The sequence below is a fragment of the Aquarana catesbeiana genome, linkage group LG01 (assembly GCF_042186555.1).
Source record: "Aquarana catesbeiana isolate 2022-GZ linkage group LG01, ASM4218655v1, whole genome shotgun sequence".
Lineage (NCBI taxonomy): Eukaryota > Metazoa > Chordata > Amphibia > Anura > Ranidae > Aquarana > Aquarana catesbeiana.
Genome location: NC_133324.1, coordinates 104,585,773 through 104,611,650, shown reverse-complemented (window position 1 = coordinate 104,611,650; position 25,878 = coordinate 104,585,773). Strand labels below are relative to the sequence as shown.

The window sequence follows — 25,878 nt, the reverse complement described above, 5'->3', positions numbered from 1 at the left end:
TATAAAATGAAATGGTTCAACTCACCTTAATGCAGAATCAGTGGGAGCCCTGAGTGTGTCACTTGCCACATCTCCTGCCACCAGATGCAGCTTGTCACTTGCCACGTCACCTGCCACCAGATGCAGCTTTTCACTTGGCACGTCGCCTGTCACAAGATGCAACTTGTCACTTGGCACATCGCTTGTCACCAGATGCAACTTGTCACTTGGCACGTCGCCTGTCATCAGATGCAGCATGTCACTTGGCACATCGCCTGTCGCCAGATGCAGCTTGTCCCGATGCAGTTCTCACATACAGACTTGCCAGCCCCAGATGCGCTCTGTCCCAATTGTCTGTAACTATCCCCGCTCTGCAATGATGGGCACTGATAAGGCACTGGTGCCACCGCACTAATAAGGCACTGGTGCCACCGCACTGATAAGGCACTGGTGCCACCGCACTGATAAGGCACTGGTGCCACCGCACTGGTGGTCCCTGACTGTTGTCACTGGTGGTCCCTGACTGTTGTCACTGGTGGTCCCTGACTGTTGTCTCTGGTGGTCCCTGACTGTTGGCTCTGGTGGTCCCTGACTGTTGGCTCTGGTGGTCCCTGACTGTTGGCTCTGGTGGTCCCTGACTGTTGGCTCTGGTGGTCCCTGACATGTTGCTCTGGTTTGCATTAATGTTAAAATGCTTTGTATTTATAAAACTGTAACCTATCATACCGTGTGTTATGAAGGGTGTGATTTATTTAGAAGTGGGCGAGATCACATGTACAGGCCTAGTGTATCTCACACATTCACTCCCATCCCAAGGATTCATGGGAAATGTAGGCTGATTACAGTTAGAGAGAGAGAAGAGATATGATGCAATCACCGTTCTAAGAGAACCTCCCTGCCAGAAGAGATGATGCATTTTTTGAATCACAAAACTGACTTCCTGAAAATGAAATCAGTCATATCTCTTAAATGGTAAGAAATTTCACAAATATAATAACTGTTTTGTGTGGGGCGGGGGGGTATACTAATGTTGTTTTTTTTTTTTAAATCCTGAAGTTCTGCTGTTACAGTGAAATACTTGGTGGCAGGCAACAGTGACAGCAAATAAGGAAGCTTTCTGGCAGTCTCTCCCCAGCGTTAGTGTCTGAGTGGTAAACTGGCACATGCGCATTGACTGAGTCCCAATTTGAGGGCGGGTGGTGAGAGATGATGTAATCTTTCTGCTCGCCCGCTGCACCTGTGACAGAGCAGCCTTTGCGGCCTGGCTGCAGGGAGGTTGTGGACTGGCACCGGTTCGTGGACCGGTGGTTGGGGACCCCCGCTTTAAGCCTTACAACCTTGGTGCATACATTGTTCATCCAGGTTTCAGGAAGTAAATTCTGTGGCGTAGTGGATTACAGAGAAGTAAGATTAACATAGACCTTTCAGTATGTATACAAGTCTGCATGAATAAATTCCTGACGTACTTCACTATACAGCAAACCAAATTTTTAGTACCACTATTTAAAAGAAATTTTTGAACTTCAACCAATGACGTTGCCTAGGCTGAGATGATGCCATCAGTCTGCTGCAGACTAGAGGGAACCCTTCCTCACCCCACCAGCGATCAGACTGTCCATTGTAACTATGTAACAAGCCACAAGATGAGAGGCTGCAGCAGGGGACTGATCTGCGTCAGACCTTAGTGAACACAGCCAAGAACTGTACTGGTACCATGATTTACAGAACAGTGTCATCTCTAAGCCAGCACCTCAGTCAAGGAAGTACAGTAGATTTAGGATAAAGTATGATGGGGGTAAACCCACATCAGTTTATTTTTTCCTTTGTGTACTATTGGGGAGATGTCCTTTCACTTCCTGTTCAGGATATGCACCAGAAAGGGAGGGGAAACACTTGCTCCATACTGTATATGTGGGAAAGCAGAGTTGTCACCCTTGTACAAGACAACAGAAACCTCCCCCTCTCCTATTCGTCATAACAAGGGGGGGGGGGGTGGTTCTGTAATCAAGCAAAGAAACATGAAATAGTTGACCGCTCTCCAAGGTATGAAGGAATAAATGTAACTTTATTGGAGATAAAAATCAATCAGGATGACATCAATGCAGACACAGCAGAGATTGACGCGTTTCACAAATCAAATTTGCTTAATCAAAATCTGAGTGCTGTCAACATTCATGTTTCTTTGGCTATTTATCCGGACCGCATACTGGACCTGCACTTGATGGTTGGGGGAGGGATTGCTCTCACCTTGAGTGACACAGCCCTGTCTTCTTGTTTGAACTTCTGTAATCAGGCCTCCTTCACACGGGCGTTCTACAGCGAGGGCCATGTTTACCCACACGGGGATGTGCAGGTGTTCCGGTGCATCCTTATGCAAGCAGTCCCATTCATGTCAATTGGGACTCCGCTGCAGCACGGACACAGCCGCTGCTTCCCATTTGACATCTACGTGGGTATGTGTCCCTGAATGAAGACTGTGTAATCAGGGCCCTGCACCTTTACGGATATCAGATTGGTAACAGGGGCTGTGTCTGTGCCACCGCTTTGTCCCAATTGAATAGGACTGCCTGCACAGGGATGCATGTAACACCTGCGCATCCCCTTGCTGGTAAACTCAACCCTCACACAGGCATATGCAGTAGTACGCCCATGTGAACAAGGCCCTACAAGCAGATTATGGTGTAGCCTTTTTCTGTGAGAACACATACTCTTGTGTACAATTATAAACTGTAAAATGGTAAGGTGAACCAGAAGGATACAGCAAAAAAGTATTTTTTTTAAAGGAGGATTATAAATGTCATTTTAGGAGTATAAGCAAAATATGTCAGGCGGAAGTGTGAAAAAAATTAACTTACAGGGGATGGGAACTTACAGGGGTTGTAAAGGTGTTTGTTATTTAAAAATGCTTCCCTCCTCTGTGCAGTTGGTTTTGCACAGAGTGGCCCCGATCCTCCTCTTCTGGGGTCCCCCAGCGGCGCTCCTCCCTGCATCGAGATCCCCCTTTAGGGACCCACATTCCAAGGGTACACCCATGCGGATGCGCTCCTGAATCCTGCTGCTGCTACCATTTACACAGACAGCAGAACTCGGCCCCACCCCCCGGCCCCCGTGTCACTGGAATTGATTGCTGCCGTGCTCGTCCCCGTCAATGGCATCATTGAGTTCAGGTACGTAAAGGGGGGGGGGGGGGGGTGCTCCACTACAGGTGGTTTTTCACTCTAATGCATGGAATGTATTAAGGTGATAAACCTTGAAACGTTGTGTCAAAGATCCATTAAGTATTTTATAGGCAAACGCCATTACTGATATTAGTGGCGGATATAGTCTGCCAGCAGTGGAGGGGTTAAGGAAGGAGAACCCCCGCGATTCTGTGATGTCATTATTTTAAGAGAGATTTCTTATAAACATCCATTAATTCTGAAGAATGTGCGTGTTTAAATACCAATCTTTAAGTTGTAGTATGAAACATAAACAGATTCTGTTACAAGCCAGTGTGTTCAGCACATATTAATCACAATGACAAATTCTTTGGCGTTATTTGTTTTTATATTTATGCTCTGACAGGAAACCAGTGATTCATTTAAGAAGAGTGGCCCATTGTCTACCACCTCAGGACGCACTGTACTTAAAGGTCCACTCCAGTCAGTTCAGCACTCGGGGGACACGGCCCACCTGCTGAAAAATGGCTCAGGGTGTGATCCCAGCGTTCATTTTGTGCACCTGGCTACCCAACTAACTAAATCCCTGTACATGCTGATATCCTTATCTGCACAGCCTGGGAACATGTAAACCGGGGGTAGGCAACCTCGGCCCTCCTGCTGTGGTAAAACAAAAAATCCCATCATGCCTCCCCTTGATGTAAATCATTGTTAGTATTCCTAAGTACATGCAGCAACTCTCTCAAAGCCCAATGCAGTCTCATAGTAACACCCTGGAGCATTATTCATTTTTTTACAGGTACTTGTATAGTGCCGTCAATTTACACAGTGCTTTACATATACTGTATATTGTCCAGCCACATCAGTCCTATACAATCAGCTTACAATCTTAAGGTCACTAACTCACATTCTAAAGCCAATTTAGACAGGATCCTATTAACCTACCAGCATGTCTTTGGAGTTTGGGAGGAAACCACCACAGGCACAAGGAGAACATGCAAACTCCAGGCAGGCAGGTAGTGTCGTGGTTGGGATTCAAACCAATGACCCTAATGCTGCTAGGCGTAAGTGCTAACCACTTGGCCACTGTGCAGCAGAGAATTGTTTGAAAGAGGATGCAGTCCTACCCAGAACGGGAGGAGAATATTAGACATAGCTGTCCTAAGGTTTTAAGTGCCTGTAAAAAAAGGATCTGCTCTCTTGGAAGTTTGAGGCTGGGTTCACACTATTGCAAATTGGATGCGGGTTTCCCCTTATTCAGTTCGCATGTTAGAAGATTGTGACTGGCTCTCAATGAAGACTGTTCACACCACTCTGGAGCAGCTCCATGGCGAACTGTATAGGAGTCGCATGCGTCTTTTGGTCCGTTTCAGGTCCGAATTCAGCCAAAAATTCAGACCGAAATCGGACCTGAAACGCTCAACCAAGGATGCACCAGACCCCTTGCTGTGAGCCGCTCTAAACGGCAGTGTGAACCCAGCCTTATTGTCATGAAAATTTGAATCACATGGGTAGAAGACAATCCACAACTCCATACATGCTCTTCAATGAGTATGAGTTAAAATTGATTGTAAGTCCATCCATAAAAGATGAATATATACAGCAGATGTTAACACGTTAGAGCCATATGGCCTTGTTCACAACAGTTCTGTACAAAAACTTCACAACATATATAGTGTAACCCCCCCCCCCTTCATTGGTCACAGAGATTTCCAATTAAACCAATGACTGTCAAATTGAAAACCAGAAAGCGAGGAGGGTTAAAATTTTTCTGAAAAAGCCACAAAACAAAATAAAAAATATTTTAACAAAAATGAAAAAAAGTCAATGAATAGGGGGATATCAAAAAGACAACAGAATATGAAAATTGGTGGAAAAAGATTAAAAAAAATAAGAAAAATTATATAATTAACTTATATGTAATTTCCGGTCCCATCTGAGGTTTAACCCCTGGGGGACTCTTGTTTTAGGCCTAAAAATCCACCAAGCTTCCCTATTCAAGTCGCCTGCCTTTGTCCCCACCCCTTGGCATTGGAGTCAATCTTTCAATGCCAGTGAACCTAAAGGGGGACAAAGAATCGCATTAAATTTATTTGAATTATCTCTACTGATCAAATCTACTTTTGTCAATTTGTAATGAGATCTCAAAGAAAGTCTCCCTTCAGTGTTCTGTTCCTCAGGGAGTAAAGTACATGTATTACTTTAGTCCATCTTCCTCAGTGCTGTCTAAGACAGGTCAGACAGGGTGCCCTCTCCGCCAACGGCCATCTGACCAGGCAGCTAGAAAGGAGATTGCTGCTGTTATGGATGGGACTTTTCTCCACCTCCAAGCACTTGGCCCAGATAAGCTCCTTACGAAGAATGCAAGGGAAGGGAGGCTTGTCCACTAAAATGTTCCAGGCAGCGGGCAAATGCTTACAGGTGGAGAATGTGCCATATTGTTCAGACCCCCATGGAAGGAGGAAATCTGTCTGTCCCTATCTCTAGCCCTTTTTTTTCTGCTGTTTGTGTCCTGCTAGCAAGAATTAACCTTCACTTGAAAATGCAACAGGAAGGGCGAGGAGTTCTCCCTTAAGTGAGAACAATTTCCATCTTAGACAGCTGTTAACAGAACATTAGTGCCCATTGGTGGATTTTGGTGGCCGCCCTGTACATGGAGTTTTAGGGCCTTTGGACGCTGAAGCTGCTGTATAAACAAATGTTCCAGCGCCTAAGGGTGCCCTCTTTCCTTTATTTATTTATTTATTTATTTATTTATTTTTTATGGCCCAAGTTTAGCAGCAGACGCCCGGTGTACTTCAAAGAAACACATTGGGGGTTATTTACTAAAGGAAAGTCCACTTTGCACTGCAAGTGCACCTGAAAGTGCACTTGGAAGTAAAGTTGCTGTAGATCCGAGGGGGACATGCGAGGAAAATAAAAAACAGCTTTTTAGCTTGCACATGATTGGATGATAAAATTAGCAGAGCTTCCACTCATTTCAGATCTAGCCCTTAGATTTAGAGCGACTGCACTTCCAAGTGCGCTTGCAGTGCAAAGTGGATTTGCCTTTCGTAAATAACCCCCATTGTGCATTAACTTGTTCTATTGTACTTTTTGTCTGACTAGTCTTCCAGTAATGGGTATTGTCTTTCCATATTTTGTTCTGTTCCTGAAACTCTGTTGACTCTGAGAAAAGGGCTTTTTGTGTGTAGATTACATCTATTTACTATAAATATACATATGGGAAACTTCTTCTTGTGCTATGACCATAAAGAATATCATTGAACCGTATAATGTATTGCATTATACTTATAATCATTATATCCATTGTGTGCACTAAAATTCTCCCTTTGCTTTGTGCAGGAGCAGCCAATATCCGGAAGTACTGGAGTCGTTATTATCAGGGATCCCAAGGTGTAGTCTTTATTCTTGATAGTGCCTCATCAGAAGAAGACCTAGAAACTGCCAGGAATGAGCTTCATTCTGCACTTCAGCACCCACAACTATGCACTTTACCGTTTTTAATATTGGCTAATCACCAAGACAAACCAGCGGCTCGTTCCATACAAGAGGTAGGCTTATTCCTCTATTTTAAATCCAGTTTGACAGGGATGATGCGTTATGGCTCATCTACTAGGAGGCAGAAGACTTCCTGTTTAACAGTGCTTGGTCAGTCTCTGTTGCCAACTTTTCATGCCATGAGCCTATACAGTCCGCTTTATGCTTTACATTCTAGCAGCTATGCAACAGTTGTATTATAAGCTAAAACTTCAGGAAAACTGTCAAACTGTAGATATCTGCTACTCACCCTTAACTCGGTGTCCCACCCTCACTGCCCACCACCACTTTCTCTTTCTCTATGGCCCACCACCACTTTTTCTACACCACTTTCCCATTCCCCCCACTTACACTTCAGATGTGTAGCCATGAAAATGAAGGCACAGGAGTTCCTATTAAGAAATGCACTGCTATTATTCAGGAGGAATTTCGAGACATTGGGTAAAATGTTCCAACGACTGCTTAGGCACATTTAACATTTCTAAATGTTCCCTATAAGATCTCACTTTTTGATTTCAGGAGGTAAAGTGGAACTTCACGCCATAACAATTAGACATTCGTTCCATGACTCTGCCCCCTCTGTATTTTTGCAATAGCCATGTTCCCCATCACATATCCCAGGAGGTTTATTATTCAGAGAACAACCTGGGAGGTGAGCTGCATCGGGGTACCAGGCTGCCTGATTACGGAGCAGGCAGCTGACTTAAGAGGACCAAGATAGTAGCACGGCACACAGGTTGTCACACCCAAGCAATGAATTGCTGCAGGACAATGCTAGATCCACTGGGCAGGCGAGTGTGTATTTTGAAGAGAGCCCAGCATAATAGTAAAGGGAGGATTAGATGGGAAGGGGAGAGAGAAGATCCTTTTTAGTAATGATACTCAGCCAATCAGATTCTTCATTTTACTGGGGCTGTTTCAGATTTTAAGTCCTAAATGAGTCCATCCTTAGACCACAACCTTCTGAGATATTGTATTATGTAAAAATGTCACACTGTGTGGTTATTGTGAATTTTACCAGACTTGCACAGAGTTCTCCATCTGTTGGTTTCAAGTTTTTTTGACCTTCTTCACACATGTACACACTACATGGTTGTACTTCTTCTCATTCATTTGGCATATAATAACATCTAGAAGACATCTTTGACCCAGCATCTTAGTTGAGAAAGTAGTTGCTGACCCTCCAATAGTACAAAAACATAATAGAAAGCGTGCTGGTAGGTAAAAGGATCAAGCTGCTGGCAAGAAATAGTTAAATACACTATATATCAAAGATAATAAATGGCTTGCCGTGCTAAATGTGATCCTGAGCAACCACAATAAAATCCAAAATCAAATCATAAGTCCATATTTGTGTGTATAAAAAAATATGTGAATGACCGAATCAACACTGTGTCGATTAAAAAATTGTGTTCAGTCAGATCTTGTGATCACCACGTGGACCATCACCAACCATGGGAAAGTGGATTCTTACCGGAACAGATAGACCCCACTTTAGAGTCAAATCAGTCTGGGATTCATCATAAGGGGGTCCGACCCACGCTGCTTGGTTGGAACTTTGCAATGTTTCACACTCTCCAATATATATTGGCGTCAATGGCAACCAGATAATTCTTGGAGTTCACGATAAAACTAGGCATAATTATTTAAAAAACGATGCTGTGAGGAAAATGTAAGAACTTCGTAAAGCCCCATTCCGATACATTTATCTGCTGTGAGGAAAGGTCCTTTCCAGCAGGCAAAAAAATCTCCAGCTCCTGCAACCATTCGAGATAGTTACGGCCATTCACACGCACTCCAGCTCTCATACACGGGTTCCACGAGGTAATCCCATTTCTGATTGAACACAGTTTTTTTAGTTGACACGGTGGGGATTCTGTCATTCAGCTCTGGGGCTATTATCACATATTTTTATGCACATAAATATAGACATGATTTGATTTTGGATTTTATTGTGGTGCACAGTATCACATTTACCGCGGCAAGCTGTTTATTACGACCCTTAATAGATCTAATTTGGCAAGCATCTTCTGCACAGCCACTCAGTCCCACAGATGTGCAGGGGTCAGAGTCAAACTTGCCGCCATACCTCTCCACAGGTTTAAAGAGTGTCCCATCTCCAACTTAGTTGGTGCCAGTCTGTGTTTCCCTATAGGTGACTATTTCTTCTCCATTATCCACCAGACTGAAGGACATAAGTCATTGCAGTCATTTTAGAAGTGGGTCACCCTTCTAAAAACTTAGAGAACATAGTGAAAACCAGATGAGGGCAGCAATGTTATACAATGGATTTTGATGTCGACCTGGAGTGCAGCTTTAAGTAAAAAATCATCAGTTTAAACACCACAGTCTTCTTTCCTTTGCAACAGTAAGCTGTCACCCAGTAAATCCTCACTATAAATCAATGGAGTCTTTCAAACATAGTAAACTGCGTTTTGGCAGTTGTCTGTAGCCGTATAACGTTATCATGCGGTAAAATAGTGTGAAGAAATTCTTGTCGTATGAATAGTTTGACAACTCCCTTTTGTATTTTTAAGTTATTGTATTGTTTGACCTCGAAGATTTTTGAACAGCTTAGAGCAGACAGTTTCTTTTGACATCCTTATTTTGCAAATATCCTAATTGGTGAAAAATTGTATCATTCCTTTTTCTGATTGTGTTGTATAGCAGAATATCTGTGAGCTACGGGCTGCATCTCGAAGTGAAGCCAAACAAATTCTTAGTTAAAATACAAATACTGTATGGGGGTATTTTTGGATGTAGAATTCTATTCAGCCAGTCTTGTGATTTACAAACCCTGAACACTGTATATCCTGGCAAGTTTGTGTATAGTTTCCTGTTTCTACTCTGCTGCTTCCTATCTCATCTTCTCTTCTATTCCATTGCTAAATTAGTCGCCAACATTATGCAATTGATTTATTACCCAATTACTGAGTTAAGCTGGCCATAGATGGATTGAGATTCGTCCAGTTTAGCGGGAACCAGCTGTATTTCGATTGGGAGGGGGGTTTGCTCCATCCACCTCGCTTGTGTGGATGGAGGGTTAAGCTATTATTATTATTATTAATAATAATTAATTTATTTTTAAATCAGCCTGCTGGCTCATGGGGGGGCGCGCAAAGTGAATCCATCTATGCCCAGCCAGTTACAACACCTTTTAAAAAAAAGAAAAAAAAAAAGACCTACGAGCACTGCATAATTTTCTTGAAAAAGAGTTGCAGCTCAATGTCCAGTGTAACAAACTGTTAACTGGTTTAAGGGTTTAGCCAAGGCTTCCTGATGTTAGACGACAAAACGTATGTCGAGGCGTAGTTCACCAGTCATGTCACTTCTGGGTCCCTGCCTTTCGGTTTTCACTAATCGGCTAGTGGAAGGCACGCCGGCTCTAGAGCACAAGCAGAGCAGTGGTGCTCCCTCAAACAATCTATGCAAGTTTTCCTAGTGCCAGGGAGGGCACTCTACAATGTAAGCAGCTTAACTTGTCTTAACTTGTGAGTAATAATCGTTATTACACTATCGGTTCCCTTTTTTATATTATGCGTTTTTATGGCGGAGAGGAGGAGAGTTGCTTAGGACCCCCAACAGGTGCAAGAGGACCTTAGAGGAGACATACCAACCCAGGCATTTTTTGACCTTTTTAGTTAAAGGGGTCATGGCTATCTGGTGAGTGTAGATACAATTGAGCACTATCGGGTGAACAAGCAATATGTTGGTGATTGTTTACAACAGTACTTCACGTTGAAGAATTAAGCTGATTAATTGTAAAGTCTCGTTGTTTGTTATTTTCATAAAAAAAAAAGTTATACTTACCTGCCCTGTTACAGTGGATTTGCACAGAGCAGTCCAGCTCCTCCTCTTCTCGGGTCCCTCTTCTGTGATCCTGGCCTCTCCCTCCTGTTAAGACCCCCCACAGTAAGCAGCTTGCTATGGGGGCACCTGAGCTGAGCTGCAGCTCTGTGTCTCCATTAAGACATGGAGGTGCGGTTCGCCCCTTCTGCAGAGATCCACAGCTCAGGTGGGAGAACCTGTCCACAGGACAACTATTAGTCATGCACTTCACAAATCTGGCCTTTATGGAAGAGTGGCAAGAAGAAAGCCATTGTTGAAAGGAAGCCATTAGGCGTCCCATTTGCAGTATGTGAGAAGCCATGTGGGGGACACAGCAAACGTGGAAGAAGCTGCTCTGGTCAGATATGAACAAAATTGAACTTTTTGACCTAAAAGCAAAACACTATATGTGGCGGAAAACGAACACTGTACATCACTCTGAACACACCATCCCCACCATGAAACATGCTGGTGGCAGCATCATGTTCTGGGGATGATTTTCTTCAGCAGGAAAGCTGGTCAGAGTTGATGGGAAGAGGGAGCCAAATACAGGGCAATCTTAGAGTCTGCAAAAGACTTGAGACTAGGACGGAGGTTCACCTTCCAGCTGGACAACGACCCTCAACATACAGCCAGAGCTACAATTAAATGATTGAGATAAAAGCATATTCATGTGTTAGAATGGCCCAGTCGAAGTACAGACATATATCAAATTGAGAATCGGTGGCAAGACTTGAAAATTGCTGTTCACAGAAGCTCTTCATCCAATCTGACAGAGCTTGAGCTATTTAGCAAAGAAGAATGGGCAACAATTTCACTCCCTAAATGTGCAGCTGGTAGAGACAAACCCAAAAAGTCTTGCAGCTGTAATTCCAGCGAAAGGTGGTTCTACAAAGTATTGACTCAGGGGGGCTGAATACAAATGCACGTCACACTTTTCACATATTTATTTGTAAAAAAAATTGAAAAGCATTTACTTTTTCAAGTCACTGTAAATCCTGTAAAACAATAATAGTTCATAAGGTTTAATATGAGGGCAGATGAAGGAGAAGTGTATTCTTCACAGATCTTGTTCAATGCATTTACAACTGTGTAGTTTACAGCTGAACTCCAGACAGATGCAAGAATCTGCCACTCCTTAATCTACAACTGTAAGTTCCTGGGCAACTAGCAAGTTGAAAGTGTTGAAAGTTGTACATTACCACTAACCAGCTCTTCCCCTGAAGGGTGTCTTTACTCTAGATCGCAGACTACTATGGCTGTTCTGGCATCCATTGTCCTATAGATTTCTATGCATTTTGATTTCTTTGAACCAACTTTGATAGCTTCATTAAAAACTTCATAAAATCACAATGTTGATAGTCTCAGACTAGTGTTCCCAGCCAAAATGTGGTGTATTGCAGATCAGGTGATCTTCAATCTTTCGTCTTTCGCAATGCTTGCTTATTCCGGGTCAGTTACTCAAAGTTTATAAGCTAGATGGCAGACTTTTTATTTCTTTGACACTACTTGAGATATCCAAAACCTCATATCAAGAAACGGATTTAAATTTTTTTTTTTTTACATGGTAATAATTCTAGATATTTTGGCCTTTTTTAATTCAACTTTCTTCAGGTTTTTAGACAACTTTAAGTTTTATATTCTGGAAGCGCAATAGTGAATCATCCTCCTTAAATTGACTGAACATGTGGGTAAAAAAAATCCTGTATCATATACCCATGTCAACACCATACGAAAAGTTTATTTTATTTTACAACATTAATGACATTTCAGCCTGCATCGTGAAACTTAATACCATGTTGTAGGGAGTATTGTCTTTTACAGTTTCTTCCCATTACAGTTTGTGTTGGAACCTTCAGTACCACTTTTATTCTCATCCAAGAAATCATTTGTCCTTGGCGAGATGAAATGATCTACTGTATTTAACTATAGTCTACCAAACTCAATAAAATGTTGTGAATATTATTGTGAATTTGTTTCTTCTTTTTCTTCGCTTAATCCTTTTTGTGAAGAACGCAAGACCAAAGTTCAGGTGCTCTTTCTGCCAAGGAGAGGTTTGTACAGACAAATGTAAAAGATGTCTCCATTGGACTCAAATCTGATGACAAGAGATGGGAAAATTATAGCGCAAAGCATAATGGCCAAATTTACAATGGGATTCAGCCTTAATTCAGTACAGATGGTCAGATTATGAACTCGTGATTTTGTTTTTCTTGTTTGGGAGCTGTGTGTTTTGTGAATCTTGCAGTCATTCGAGTCTCAAAGTAACCTTATCTTTCAGGGAAGAAAATAGATTACATTTTAATTTTTACACTGTAGCTTCTTTCCCCTATTGGTATAGGGCCATTATTAAAGTTTTGTTGTATGGTTTTTGTTTGGTGGTTGTTGTGTTTTTTGTTTTTTTTTTCTATACTTAACTGTTTATCCTATAGATTTAAACTATATGTACTTTTTAGGTTTTTATAAAGTAAGGAGGGGTTAAAATCCCATTTTTTAAATTTTGTCCAATTGGAAAGATTTCTCCTTCACTTTTTCTGGAGATTCAGCAAAATGTGATGGGGAAGTCCCCTCTTGGACAGTTGTCACTGGATCAGTTATCCTTGTTGAAAGATTTACCCTCACTGCTTGTTCTTGTAACACTCAAAGTAGGGTGACTATACCAAGCGAATCCAAACAGCACTGCAAACCTTGCAGTGGTTGTAATTTCAAACTCTATCGAACATGTTTGTTTGGGGCCCTTTCACGCGGGCACCTGGAAGGCAGTAAAAACAGGTAGCTAAGTGGTTTTACTACTTCCGGGACGCTCATCTAAAGTCCACAGGGCTGTACACATGATGCGGCTATTTTAACCGAGTCTGACAGGCGGCACCGCCTGTCAAACATGCCCATTAAGGTCATTGAAAGCATGCCGCAACTGTGAGCCAAGAGCTTATCTCAGTTGCAGTGTGGTGGTGTGTTTTGTTTTTTGTTTTTAAGCAGACTTTAAGGAGGTGCCAGGATCATGTCTTTTACGCCTGCCAACTGCTGATATACCGCCCTCCTGAAACGCCATCCACCTTTTCAAAAGGTTGGAAGCACTACCGCCAGTGTGAAAGAGCCCTTACCACAATTACTTCTATCCCAGCTTATGAAATACCATGCATATTCCAAGCTTGCACTAAATGACTTTGTTCTAAACCAACTTGCGTAATAGCCAACACAATAATGGGTTTAAGCCGCCTTTATGTAATGAAAGTAAAAAAAATGTAGTGATCAAGTCCAAAGAAGGCATTTAGGGAGACTATGAATTATTTAAACCTGTGTTTCTCTTCTATACCTATTATAAAATCCCCCATCTACCCACTGATGTTACTCTGGTTTTGAGTATACTTTTTAGGCCTCTTGCACATAGTACTGATGTTTAAGCATCTGCTTTTTGTGACGTAATTTTTTTTTTTTTTTTTTTAGGTGTTTGTATTCGCTCGCGTATATATGAGCGTTCGCGCATTCGCCTCCACACAATAAATTACTAGGGAAAATTCATTAATATCTATGCTCATATGTGCATATCTGTGTGCATTTGTGTGTACCAGCACAAAATGCTGACAGGGAGCGCAGATTTTTCTATTTTATTTTTTTCACTCAAGAATACGCATCGCTTGTTTATGCGCCTGTGTGTACAGTCGCTTTGTAAACAATGGGCTGCATTTTAGATCAGTAAAAAAAAAAAAAAAAAACAAACGCTGTACTAAGCTTTAAGCTGCAGTGTGCAAAAGGCCTTGCATGGTTACATTTATGACTTGCATATATATATTTTCTGAGCAATACTTTTATTTATTTATTTTTTTAAATATGTATAGTGAGTGAGTTAAACTGTCATTTTATTTTACTTTTGGCCTCTTGTAACTTTAAATATGGTTTTTGTCTGCTTGCATTGATGTAAATATTTTTTTACCAACCTGTTGTTTTTTTTTTTTTTTTTTTTAATTATCTGTGCATGTGTCAATGACAATATTCAGACACCAACACATGCATGTATCAGTTATGTTATACTGTGCTATGTGTACAATTTTATAACCCTATAACCATTACAGGTTTTCATTCTCTTTTTTCCCCCCAAGTTGAGCTCTTTAACTAGTATGATTTGACTACTTTGAACTTCTAAAATGTTTTCAACTGAATGTCTTTTATGAAGTTCCCTACTAAATAAGTAGCAAAAGGAAGCACTCAGACTGAACCTTTTTGCATCTCTGATACTCCATTCCATTCTTCATTGAAAAAGGAAAAAGGGTTTTTTTTTTCTCTTCCCTTTTGGTCGGGTCTTGCAGAGGTTACCTTTGTAGAGCAGTTTGAATGTCAAATCGACCGCACAAACTTGTCGTAATGAAGGTAATGTCAAGGGCAGTCTGTGCCTATTATATCTTCCTAAAATGAATCTGTGTGGTCTTTTTTTAGCAACTCTTCTAAGGAATAAATGGTGAGGCATTCTCCTTTCTTGTCGGCAGAATGAATAGTGGTATCAGGATAGACAGGCTCCCTAAATTATGCAGTGAATTTACGGTCACACATTCTCTGTGGATCAATGGTAGAGTCTATATGTTCGGGGTAAACAACATTCACTTCCACATATGTAGAGCACATGCCCAATTGACACAAAGTGTTTATTTTATTATAGCTGATTTTTTTTTTTTTTTAGACTCTTTACGTGTTTACTTTTGTCTTTTATTTCCAGACGGCTCCATCACCTTGTCAAATTTGGCTTATCTAGCTGCCCAAGATACTGAAAATCATATTGCACTTATAGGGATCATGTCACCAGCTAAAAAAAAAATGTATATACCTAACAGCTCATCAAGTAGACTAAGAACGTCTTTTTCTGCCGAGTGTCTGTCGGAGATATTTATATATATATATATATATATATATATATATATATATATATAATGTTATAACGCAAAATTCATTTTTGGAACCGCCACGACGAATAAATGCCTTGCTGTGTCCAGGGGATTAGTAGAACTCTTGGCTTGGTTTTTAATGACAGTGATTTACCGTGGGACTCTTAACCATGTGTTTTTTTTATGGATTTAGTAAGGGTTAGATCCTCTGTCAGATTTTTCTGTCTCTGTTTGGGAGATTGTCCCACACTTTTGCTGGGAGCTGAGCTTCCAGTTTCCCCCTCTCCATATAGTCTTATGGAAAGTATTCTGGGCAGTAAAGAGTAGATGGTCCAAAAAAAAATGTAGAATCCAGAAAGAATAAGCAGGAAATGTAGGTCACAGGACTTTTCATCTGGCCACCAGCACCAGGAGCGAGGGGAGCGAGGGTTTGGCTGGAGTCCTGCATTAAATAGAAAATTACAAAATCCCTGACTTTTTCCTTAGATAAATACATGGCAGTGGCAACACTGATAAGAATAGTAGTGATTTATGCCTTAACTTAAGCCTAGTACACGTACACACAATGCAAAATCGGAAGAATGATTGTCTTTTTTTTTTTCTCATATATTCTAGTCTCTTATCAAAAAGCAATAGGGTACCTAAGTTACAAAAATTCTTGTAAGGCCGAATTAAACTTTGGAAATATTATAATGTATTGTTTTCTTTCGTTTCCAAGCATGCCTGGTCTTGGTCACACAATTTTTTTGTACAAATACTATACTAATTACACAAAAAATCATTCATTCTGTTTTTCTTACGAGAAACATTTTTGTGCTTGTCCCTTCGAAAGCTGTGTACGCATAAATAGTTTATCAGACAATCGCTCCGAATGCGTTTTTTTTTTTTTTGCCCATTGTTCTCATGTGTACGGGCCTTTAGTCTGCTCTTGTGTCATGAGACAAATTTGCCTTTTTATTTACAGTAAAACACTGATCTAAGAGCACAATCGATAGCAAGAGTTCTATACTAGATTGTTTGTTTGGATCTTTACACTGCCAGGATCTGTAAACCTTTAGGTTATCACTGGTGGTTTATTTAAATGTTTTTCAAGAGTAGATATGCAATCCATTATTTTATAAGAACATAAGTACTTAACATACTTTATCAGCTCAGCAGTAAAATATTCTAGGTCCTATATTGTGATTTCTAAGTTCTATTTTCACTTTGCGACTGTGCTAATCAGCCTCTTCTTGATCTTTCGCTGGTGAGATTTCACCTCCTGCACATGCAGTAGTCCTTCCCCTTTGAGATCCCACCTCCAGCACACACATTGGCCCTTCCAGTGAGATCCCACCTCCAGCACACAGACACACTGGTCTTTTTCCAGTGAGATCCCACCTCCAGCACACACGCACTGGTCTTTTTCCAGGGGGGTCCCACCTCCAGCGTACAGACATTGGGCTTTTCCCTGTATCTCTGTTCCAGCACACACTTTCCAGTTTCTCTTCCAGAAGCACTTTTGTCTATGATCACTCGTCCACCACACAAACCGTACATTTGAACATTGTTCATGTTCACCCCCATAGGCAGTGCTGAGCCCAGACACAGTCTGGAAGATCAACACTCAGAGTGAAGATCAGTTCGGCAGCAGTCTCTACCACCCCTCCCTCTGCAAAGTAATTTTCTCATTATTTATTATGTAATCATGGGTTGTGTTTGGACACACATTGGTTTCTCACCTGTATTCTGCCCTTAACACACATACATCACTCACCAGTATCCATATCAGCATTACGCTGATACTCCAGTACACAGTCCCATCAGTGACCAATCCAAGGTGAATAAGAGTTACCTCGCAGTGATCAGTTTCTCTAGAATCATTGACCCCTTGGTTACCTGTCTGCAGTGTATATTTAATGCATCAACCCCTCAATGATGAATACTCAGTGTGTGTGTGTGTGCTTGTGTGTGCGTGCTTTAGCTTCTTGGTGACCTTTCTCTAACATATAAGCATTTACCCCTTCGCACCCAGCCCTAGCTTAGTTGTGTTAACCTATATACAAAAAATGAAGGAAAAAACCCCTTATAAACCAAACACACTCCTCCAATCTCAGCGCTATGTAAAATCAGGTCTTTAGAACACTTAGGACATAAATAATAGTACACATACACTAGAGTCCAAATTGCTATTGCTGCAGCCCATCAGCAGGTCTCAGCCTTTAAATCATTGGCCAGGACCTGCTAACAAAATCCTGCTGTAGCCAGTGATAACGCACCCCTAACCCAGAACAAGCTGAATGATGTACATGTACGTGATCCAGCCTGCCCGTTTACTATGCTCAGCTGCACCAGTTTTTTGTGTGCACCAATTTTAGTACATTTTTCCCTTATGTACATAATTCTGAGACACCCCCTTCGTACTCCTCTCCTGCACACCCTGCCTCATTTAATACTATTCACACTGGCTTTCCTGCACATACTGCCTGTTGTCACACACCAGCATTCGTCTCCTGCACATACTGCCCATTGTCACACCCCTTGAACTCCTGTCCTACACGTACTGCCCACTAAGACACTTCTTTAGTGTTGTCCACTGTTGTCACTATCGGGGAAACCCAGCCTGCATCTGTTGCAGGAGTGCATGCAAGTAGACCGTTTGCTATTGCAAAGAGGCTGCAGGAGATCAACAGCAATGGGATGTAACAAAGGATAAAAAAAAATGGCACTTGTTACACAGTGCTTTCGAAAAGTGTCATGTAGTTATGGTTTACATATACTTTAACTGTATTTGTTGATAGTAGGGTTCCTTGTTAGAAAAAAAGATTTGCAGGTGCTGCAGGCCTTTCTAGAGGTACTAATAAAAAGATAAGTGGTAGCTAGGTATATTCTGACCAAAAAGAAGAATGCTGTACTCAAAATTTTTACAAAATGTGGCACTTTTTTTTATTTTTTTTTAAGCATTAAACGTGTTCTTTCCTTTTTATTTTTTTTTTCTGTTCTTTTCTTTTGATCAGTGATCTGGTTGACCCTGCTCTCTAGGTTCACTTTTTCTCTTTATTTGACATGGCCTGCTTCTTGAAGTATAGTCTTCCTTTGGGAACTGCTGGTGGTTCCACTTGACTAACCTGTGATCTAATGAGCAGCAAGGCCACGTACTAGTAACCATTTTGTTGGCATTGAAGGAGGATGGCTAGACAGGGTAGAGCAGGGGCTAGGTCATTGAAAAAAAGACACGCAGGGTGAAAGACTTGTTAGCCCGCATTAGTTTGGCTGATTTACTTCACATCAGGTCACCATGGGCCAAAGACTGGAGTGCCATTAAATTTCAGGCTCTGAAAATCCTAATGTTGTCGGCATTCAGAGACCTTGAATGCTGTAAATTAGACCGTTTTGTGCAATTCATGTTCACTTTTCATGGAGGACACAGGGCAGTACTAGAATTACTTTGTCAAAGAATGTGTAGCTGCATCCATTAAAAGCAACATTTAATTGGCAATTGTTCTACGAGTTGTTAAATGAGGGCAGTACTATTAGTTTTTTTTCCTATCTCTGAATCAATTAAAATTCAGTTTTACCATTAATATTTACATCTATATGTTTTTGTATGTATGTTTTTGTTTTTTTTAATCAAAGGATTACTAAACCAAGAAAAAAAAATGTAATACATGCAGCTATTATTTAGGATCATTCAGTGAAAATATATGTAACCCTCCCCCTAAAAAATAATATATAGTTCAGCTTACCATTCCTTAGATGTGATAAATTGATTTTATGTTTTCAGGTTTTTTTTCCCTTTATTTTCAGCTGGTGATCCTGCCAGTAACACCTGTCCTGTCCCAGGGTTGACTCGCTGCACTCAGTGGAAGAGTAGCATTGCCATCTTGGGACAGGAAGTGTGTTGTGACTACAGAATACCTCCCCCTCTCTTCCTTACAACATAAGTGTGTGTGTGTGTGTGTGTGTGTGTGTGTGTGTGTGTGTGTGGGGGGGGGGGGGGTTATGGTCCACACTGTTTTAGAAAATGCAGAGGTGCAGATAGGGATTTGCAATTTTACTTGTAACATGTATTTTGGTGCACCGATTGAACTGGCATTATAAATACCTTTTAATGGGATTTTTACAAATCAAAAGGGAGGGACGTTCATAGTAGGGGTTTACATTCACTTTAACATGATCACGCAATGCTTGGATAAATTACCAGCAAAGTTTGGGGATAAAAACTTAACTTTTTTTTTTTTTTTGAACTGTGGTTCAACAGATAGCAAAGAGAACATTTGGGGGGCCTGTTTCCCCTTTATCTGATACAGAGTGAAGTAAATATAGTCCTAAAAAGGTGTTACAGACAAACATGGAATTTAGGAACAGATTAAAAACATCTGTTTTAAATTGTTTTCGGAGCATGCTCAAAACCCAGCCAGGCCATTGCAATAGCGTAAGTAAAAGTACCCATAAATGGACACGAACTTTCACTTGATTCTATTGCAATCAAGTTACAATCTGACAAATGATTGCGAGAACAAGAGGCAAGTAACAACTATTGGGATACTGATTGGAAGAGCTTGTAAATATGTAGCCTGTTCTTACTGATCTCTAAAGATTTAAAGTGTATCTTTACCAGTTGTTAAAATATTAGAATGACCAAAGTTTTAAAATAGAAGGCACCATACCTTTTTGTTAATACACCCTGTAATAGCACTGCCAGATTCTGGAAAAGTTACTATGCAACACCAACTTTCCAAAAGGCACGATTTTCATAGCCATAGGCACTGCCCTTTACTAGACTGTGCTCAGGTCTGGCAATTGGTCACAATTGGTGGGAAGAGGTGTTATAAGGAATATTAGAACACTGTATATTCTGGCAGCTGTTCTCTACTTTCAGTGCATAGGTTATGTGTTTAAGTGTTTGTAACCCTAAAAAAAAAAAAAAAATCCTGCTCCTTTAACCACTTCAAATATAGGGCATTTTCACCCCCTTTCTGCCCAGACCAATTTTCAGCTTTCAGCGCTGTTACACTTTGAATGACAATTGCGCGGTCATGCAACACTGTACACATATGAAATTTTGATAATTTTTTTCCCCCCCCACAAATAGAGCTTTCTTTTGGTGGTATTTGATCACCTCTGTGGTGTTTATTTTTTGCGCTATAAACAAAAAAAGAGCAACAATTTTGAAAAAAAAAAAACCCTATTTTTTACTTTTTGCTATAATAAATATCCCATTAAAAAAAAAAGCAAAAACAACATTTTTCCTCAGTTTAGGCTGATATGTATTTTGGTAAAAAAAAAATCGGAATAAGCGTATATTGATTGGTTTGTGCAAAAGTTATAGCGTCTACCAAATAGGGGATAGATTTCTGGCATTTTTATTGTTTTTTTTTCTTTCTTTTTTTTTTTTACTAGTAATGGCGGCGATCTGCAATTTTTATCATGACTGCGATATTGCGGCAGACACTTCGGACACTTTTGACACTATTTTGGGACCATTCACATTTATACAGTGATCAGTGCTATAAAAAATACACTGATTACTGTGAAAATTGTGACTGGCAGGGAAAGGGTTAACACTAGGGGGTGATCGAGGGGTTAATTATGTTTCCTAGGGAGTGATTCTAACTGTAGGGGGTGGGGACTCACAAGTGGAGGAGACCTATCGGTGTTCCTCTGTACTGGGAACACACCATCGGTCTCCTCTCCTCTTGACAGGACGTGGATCTGTGTGTTTACAAACACACAGATCCACGGTCCTGCTGTGTTCACGGGCAATCACGGGTGGCCGCCGGGCACACGCATCAGGTGCCTAGTGACACGGCGGCCGCACGCCCCCTAGAGGCTCAGGAAGAAAAGACGTCGTATGACGGCGGCCCGTTGGGACAAAGGGTTCCTGCCGCCGTCATATGACTATACATGGTAGGGAAGTGGTTAAAGCATTTTATACAGCACAGTGCCTGTGCTGTGTAATTTGGCCCCCTTTCACATGAAATAGCTGGTTGGTCCTGTCTGGTTCTGCCCTCCCCCCTGTAAACTGACCACGGTTTATCATGGCTGCTGAGCCCTGACACCTTGGACAGTTGACGTGCCCCCATCATCCACAGCTCTCCTCTCTCCCCCGATTTCGCCCCCCCCCCCACTCTCCCTGCCTTTCAGCTCCGCCTACTCCACGATCCTCCCCTCCTGCTGGTAAAATAATAGTGTAATGTCCCTACAATCCACTCTGTTGGATAAGAACATGTGTCTCACTGTATGTTTAGTGGGGACTCTGATGTGATGGGGAGGTGGGCACTGAGCACTCTGATGTGAAATGGATGGGGGTTCCTAAGGATTCCAGTGGGGAAGGGGGAAAGTAAGGACTGTGATGTGAAATAGATGGGGGTTACAAAGGATTGCAATGTGAAAGGCTGATGGGGGGGGGGGGGGGGGGAATGAGGACTGTGATGTGAAAGGAGGAAGGATGGCAGCCTGAAGACTGATGTGAAAGGGATGGGTATTGGGGGGGGCAATTGGAAACTATGATGTGAAAAAGGGGTTTCTAATGTTACGGGGAACACCATTTTTGACTGGGGTGCCTTGAGATTTTGTATATTTTCAAAGAGTGCCATGACTGAAAAAAAAACTTGATAAAAATTGGTTAAGGTAATTGCTGTGAAGGGCAATTTGGCAGATGAAAGGCTTTATAGACCCTGGTACTCTGTCTGCACCTACCATACATTTATTTTGGGTTTTGCTCCTTTTTAGGCTGGATTCACACATTCGCAAGTTTCTCCGCATCCAATTCGCATGACAGGAGAGTAGGACCGGCTCTCAATGGAGCCGCTCTACACATCTCCGGGGCGGCCACAGAGCGCACAGCAGAAGGGTCCTGTGCGTCTTTAGCTCAGTTTTCAGGTCCGAATTCAGACAAAAATGCTAACCTAATTCAGACCTAAAATAGTAAATGGGGACGCACCGGACCCCTTGCTGTGCCCCACGCCGCACATAGTGTGAACCCACCCACAAACATATAAAAAGCTGAAAGTCCAAAATGGACTTTGTTTGAACTTTTACCATATGGTTCAGTGAACGGAACTCAAAAGTCATTATACAAGGAGGTTTATGGGAATGTCAATGTTGTTGCTCTGAACTAATATATTCTCAATCTGCACATTACCATACACGTGTGTACATGCTTTCCTGCTTGATGTCTATATACTTCAGATACATTTGTATCCTCACTTTTTATGTCCATGTAGAAACTTGCTTATTAAGTACAATTCCTTGACATCTGTGAACACCCATGGTTAATTTAAAGATCTCTTCAGCAAGCTGTTTGTTGTTTAGCCAAATTTTCCAATATGACCTGCTTTGGGAATATTTATATACAAGTTAAGACAGGGATCTGCATAATTCTAAGGCTTCCATTAACTTGCACTATGTCATGACCAGTCTATTAGCATAACTTTTATTTACTGGAAAAAAGTAAAGAAAAAAATGTATTTATTTTTTTTTTTTCTTTATTTTTGTCAACTAATATTTAAATGGTGAAAATATTCTATATCCCATGTTTGGGCTAATCCAAGGAAACCATATCCTGTTAATTTAACCCCTTCACGCCAACTGTACGCCAATATGCAGCCCCACTGGACTGAACTTTTTTCAGTGGGGCTGCATATTTGCGTATCTCCTGGTGCGCTCCCAGCACAGAGACCGTGGTCTCACGGAGAACCCTGGGCCCCATACTAAAGATCTAAAGAATTCTAAATACTAAAGACCTGGATCTCCTGATTCTGGGTCACCTGATCTCTGTGGAAGCCTCTGATTGGCTATGACATTGATTATGAAAAAAATGGAGATTAGAGATCACCAAGAAATCTTATAAAGGAACACCATGGACTTAAAAAATCAACTTTATTTTTTTATCTTATTTTTTTTTTCATTTTTTATTATTTTTTTATTTTTATTAAAAAAAAAAATTAAAAAAAATTAAAATCTAAAAAAAAAACTTTATTGAATATGGCTATGAATCTTCTGTTGTGGGGCTGACTTATATCAACCTATGTGTCTGGTTTTGCTGTTTATCCATAGACCCTATTCAAGATACAGCCAGCTACTCCCATTTTCATTCTGCACTTATCTCCCCGTCCAGCCTGCATTCTCCCCATTGCGGTTTCATTGAACATTCACCCTCAGCGGCACTCTATGTGGATTGCTACACCCTTTGATTGGAAGATTTGCAGGGTTTTTGTCTCTATGGATTGAGTGGCTTTACCATTTGAATAATCTCATCCTCCGTATCCCACTGATTGTGGAAGAGCCCGTGTATCCCCATAGACTTCTTGCAGTGTGGACTGTATGTAGTGGGTGTATGAGGTGTGCTGCCAGCAGGTCTCTGGGTTGTTTGAAAACATTGTAAATTTTTATGTTTGCATCAGTGGTAGTTTTTTGCATCAATTTATTTTAACCACTTCAGCCCCGGAAGAATTGGCCCCTCAATGACCAGAGCAATTTTTACAATTTGGCACTGCGCTACTTTATTGGTTTCTCTGCAGAATTGTGACTAATTTTGACCTCTCTAGCTTTAGTAAATAAACCCCTTACTGACACTGATGTAAAAAAAAAAAAAAAAAAAAAATACTGACCTTGACCCAAAAACTAACCCTGACACTGACCTAGATCAAACCTTGATCTAGATATTTTTTTTAATTTGGGCGGTTCTTTGTTGGAAGGTTATGGTAGTAGCAAAAAATATACAGCTAAATGAAGTGCTTCCCAACCAGCCGCCGCAGTTATACTGCGTCAGGTTGGCTCCCCTGCGCGAAACCACGTAGCTATACTTTGGCTCGCGGGGCCGGGATGGCAGGCGCGCGCGCTGCACAGTGGGTGTGCCGATGCTCATGGCCGATGGTCGCGATGACCGCCGGCCACGAGTGATCGTGAGCAGGAGACACAGAACAGGGACGAGTGTATGTAAACACACACTTCCCTGTTCTGCTCTGAAGAGGCATGACAGATTGTGTGTTCCTATTAGCTAGGAACCATGATCCGTCAGTTCCATCCCCCTTCAGTTAGAATCACCTCCCAGGGAAAACAGTTAACCCCTCGATCGCCCCCTAGTGTTAACCCCTTCACTGCCAGTGACATTTTTACAGTAATCAATGCATTTGTATAGCATTGATCGCTGTATTAATGCCAATGGTCCCAAAAATGTATCAAAATTGTCTGATGTGTCCGCCATAATGTCGCAGTCACGATAAAAAGATAGCCGCCATTACTAGTAAAAAAATAAATAAAAATGCTATAAATCTATCCCCTATTTTGTAGACGCTATAACTTTTGCGCAAACCAATCAATATACACTTATTGCAAATTATTTTTATCAAAAATATGTAGACGAATACGTATCGGCCTAAACTAAGGAAAAAAAAATTTTTTTAATATATTTTTGGGGGATATTTATTATAACAAAAAGTAAAAAATATTGCGTTTTTTTTTTCAAAATTGTCGCTATCCTTTTCTTTATAGCGCAAAAAATAAAAACCGCAGAGGCGATCAAATATTTATTCACTGTAAACCCTTATTTCCTGGCCCTTTAATGCTGTTAACTAGCTCCTAGGTTGGGAGGTCAAGCTACTATTTTGTTTATTACATTAAAGAGAAGAATGAAAAATACTAACTTTACCCAACTTGGGTTGCCCAGTGTATCTACTCAGTGTCTCCGGTTTTACTCTGGCATTTCTTTTATGTTATGTACCTGGCTGACATACTTGATGGATCCCCTTCACTTGTTGAAGTTGTTTACAAACTTTATCCCCTACATTTTTTTTTTAATTTTAATGCAGCAGTTTATGGGTGCGAGAACCCTAATTTGTTAAGTAGGACTTAATTAGCGCTAAGTCACTACTTTTTAGTGCAAAGCCCATTTTAGGCATCAATATTTTTATAAATCTAGTCAAACAGTGGCAATGCCTAACCGGTGTTCACCTTTCTCAGTGGAGACCACATGATCCGTGCAGAGCACTGACTGACCACCAGAGGGAGCACAGAGCACTCTTTTTATTTTATTTTTTTCCCAACAAAAGGTGTTATTTTGATCCTCTCCCTAATTTTTGTATTATTCAGAAACGGAGTTTAATGTAGGTTTAAGAACCAGAGCCCCTTTTATGCTGCTATTAACCATAAAAAAGGGGTATTTTTGTAACACATTGTTATTTGTAATATGTGTTTTAAGTAAAAAAAAAAATAAAATGCATCTAAATAACCACACATTCTATGGCAAGAAGAATGAAGAAATCCTTTAAAACAATGGTACCTCTGAAGTTTTGGTGTGTCTTATTGACTTCAGGTATATAAAGTTAAACCCAGATATAATCTTATTATATAGAAAGGGCAAAAGAAGGAAGTGTCCCAGACATACAGAATATCCACATGGCACATCTATTCTAAATGCCATTCTTTGGCCCTTTTCAAAAGGAGATGTTATTTCTTCACCAGCGAGGAAATACTGTACAGATTAGTCATTTCTCATTTGTTTATACATGGTA

The 25,878-nt window shown here is 41.0% G+C and overlaps 1 protein-coding gene across 4 annotated transcripts in view; it reads left to right on the top strand.

The window, feature by feature from the left end:
• Nucleotides 1–25,878, top strand: part of ARL15 (ARF like GTPase 15) — a 463,258-nt gene that overhangs the window by 240,986 nt on the left and 196,394 nt on the right. For all 4 annotated transcript variants that reach the window (XM_073622405.1, XM_073622377.1, XM_073622396.1 and 1 more), the window contains one exon: nt 6,483–6,691. In XM_073622405.1, the coding sequence (XP_073478506.1) occupies nt 6,483–6,691 (209 nt within the window). The remainder of the gene's footprint in view (nt 1–6,482; nt 6,692–25,878) is intronic.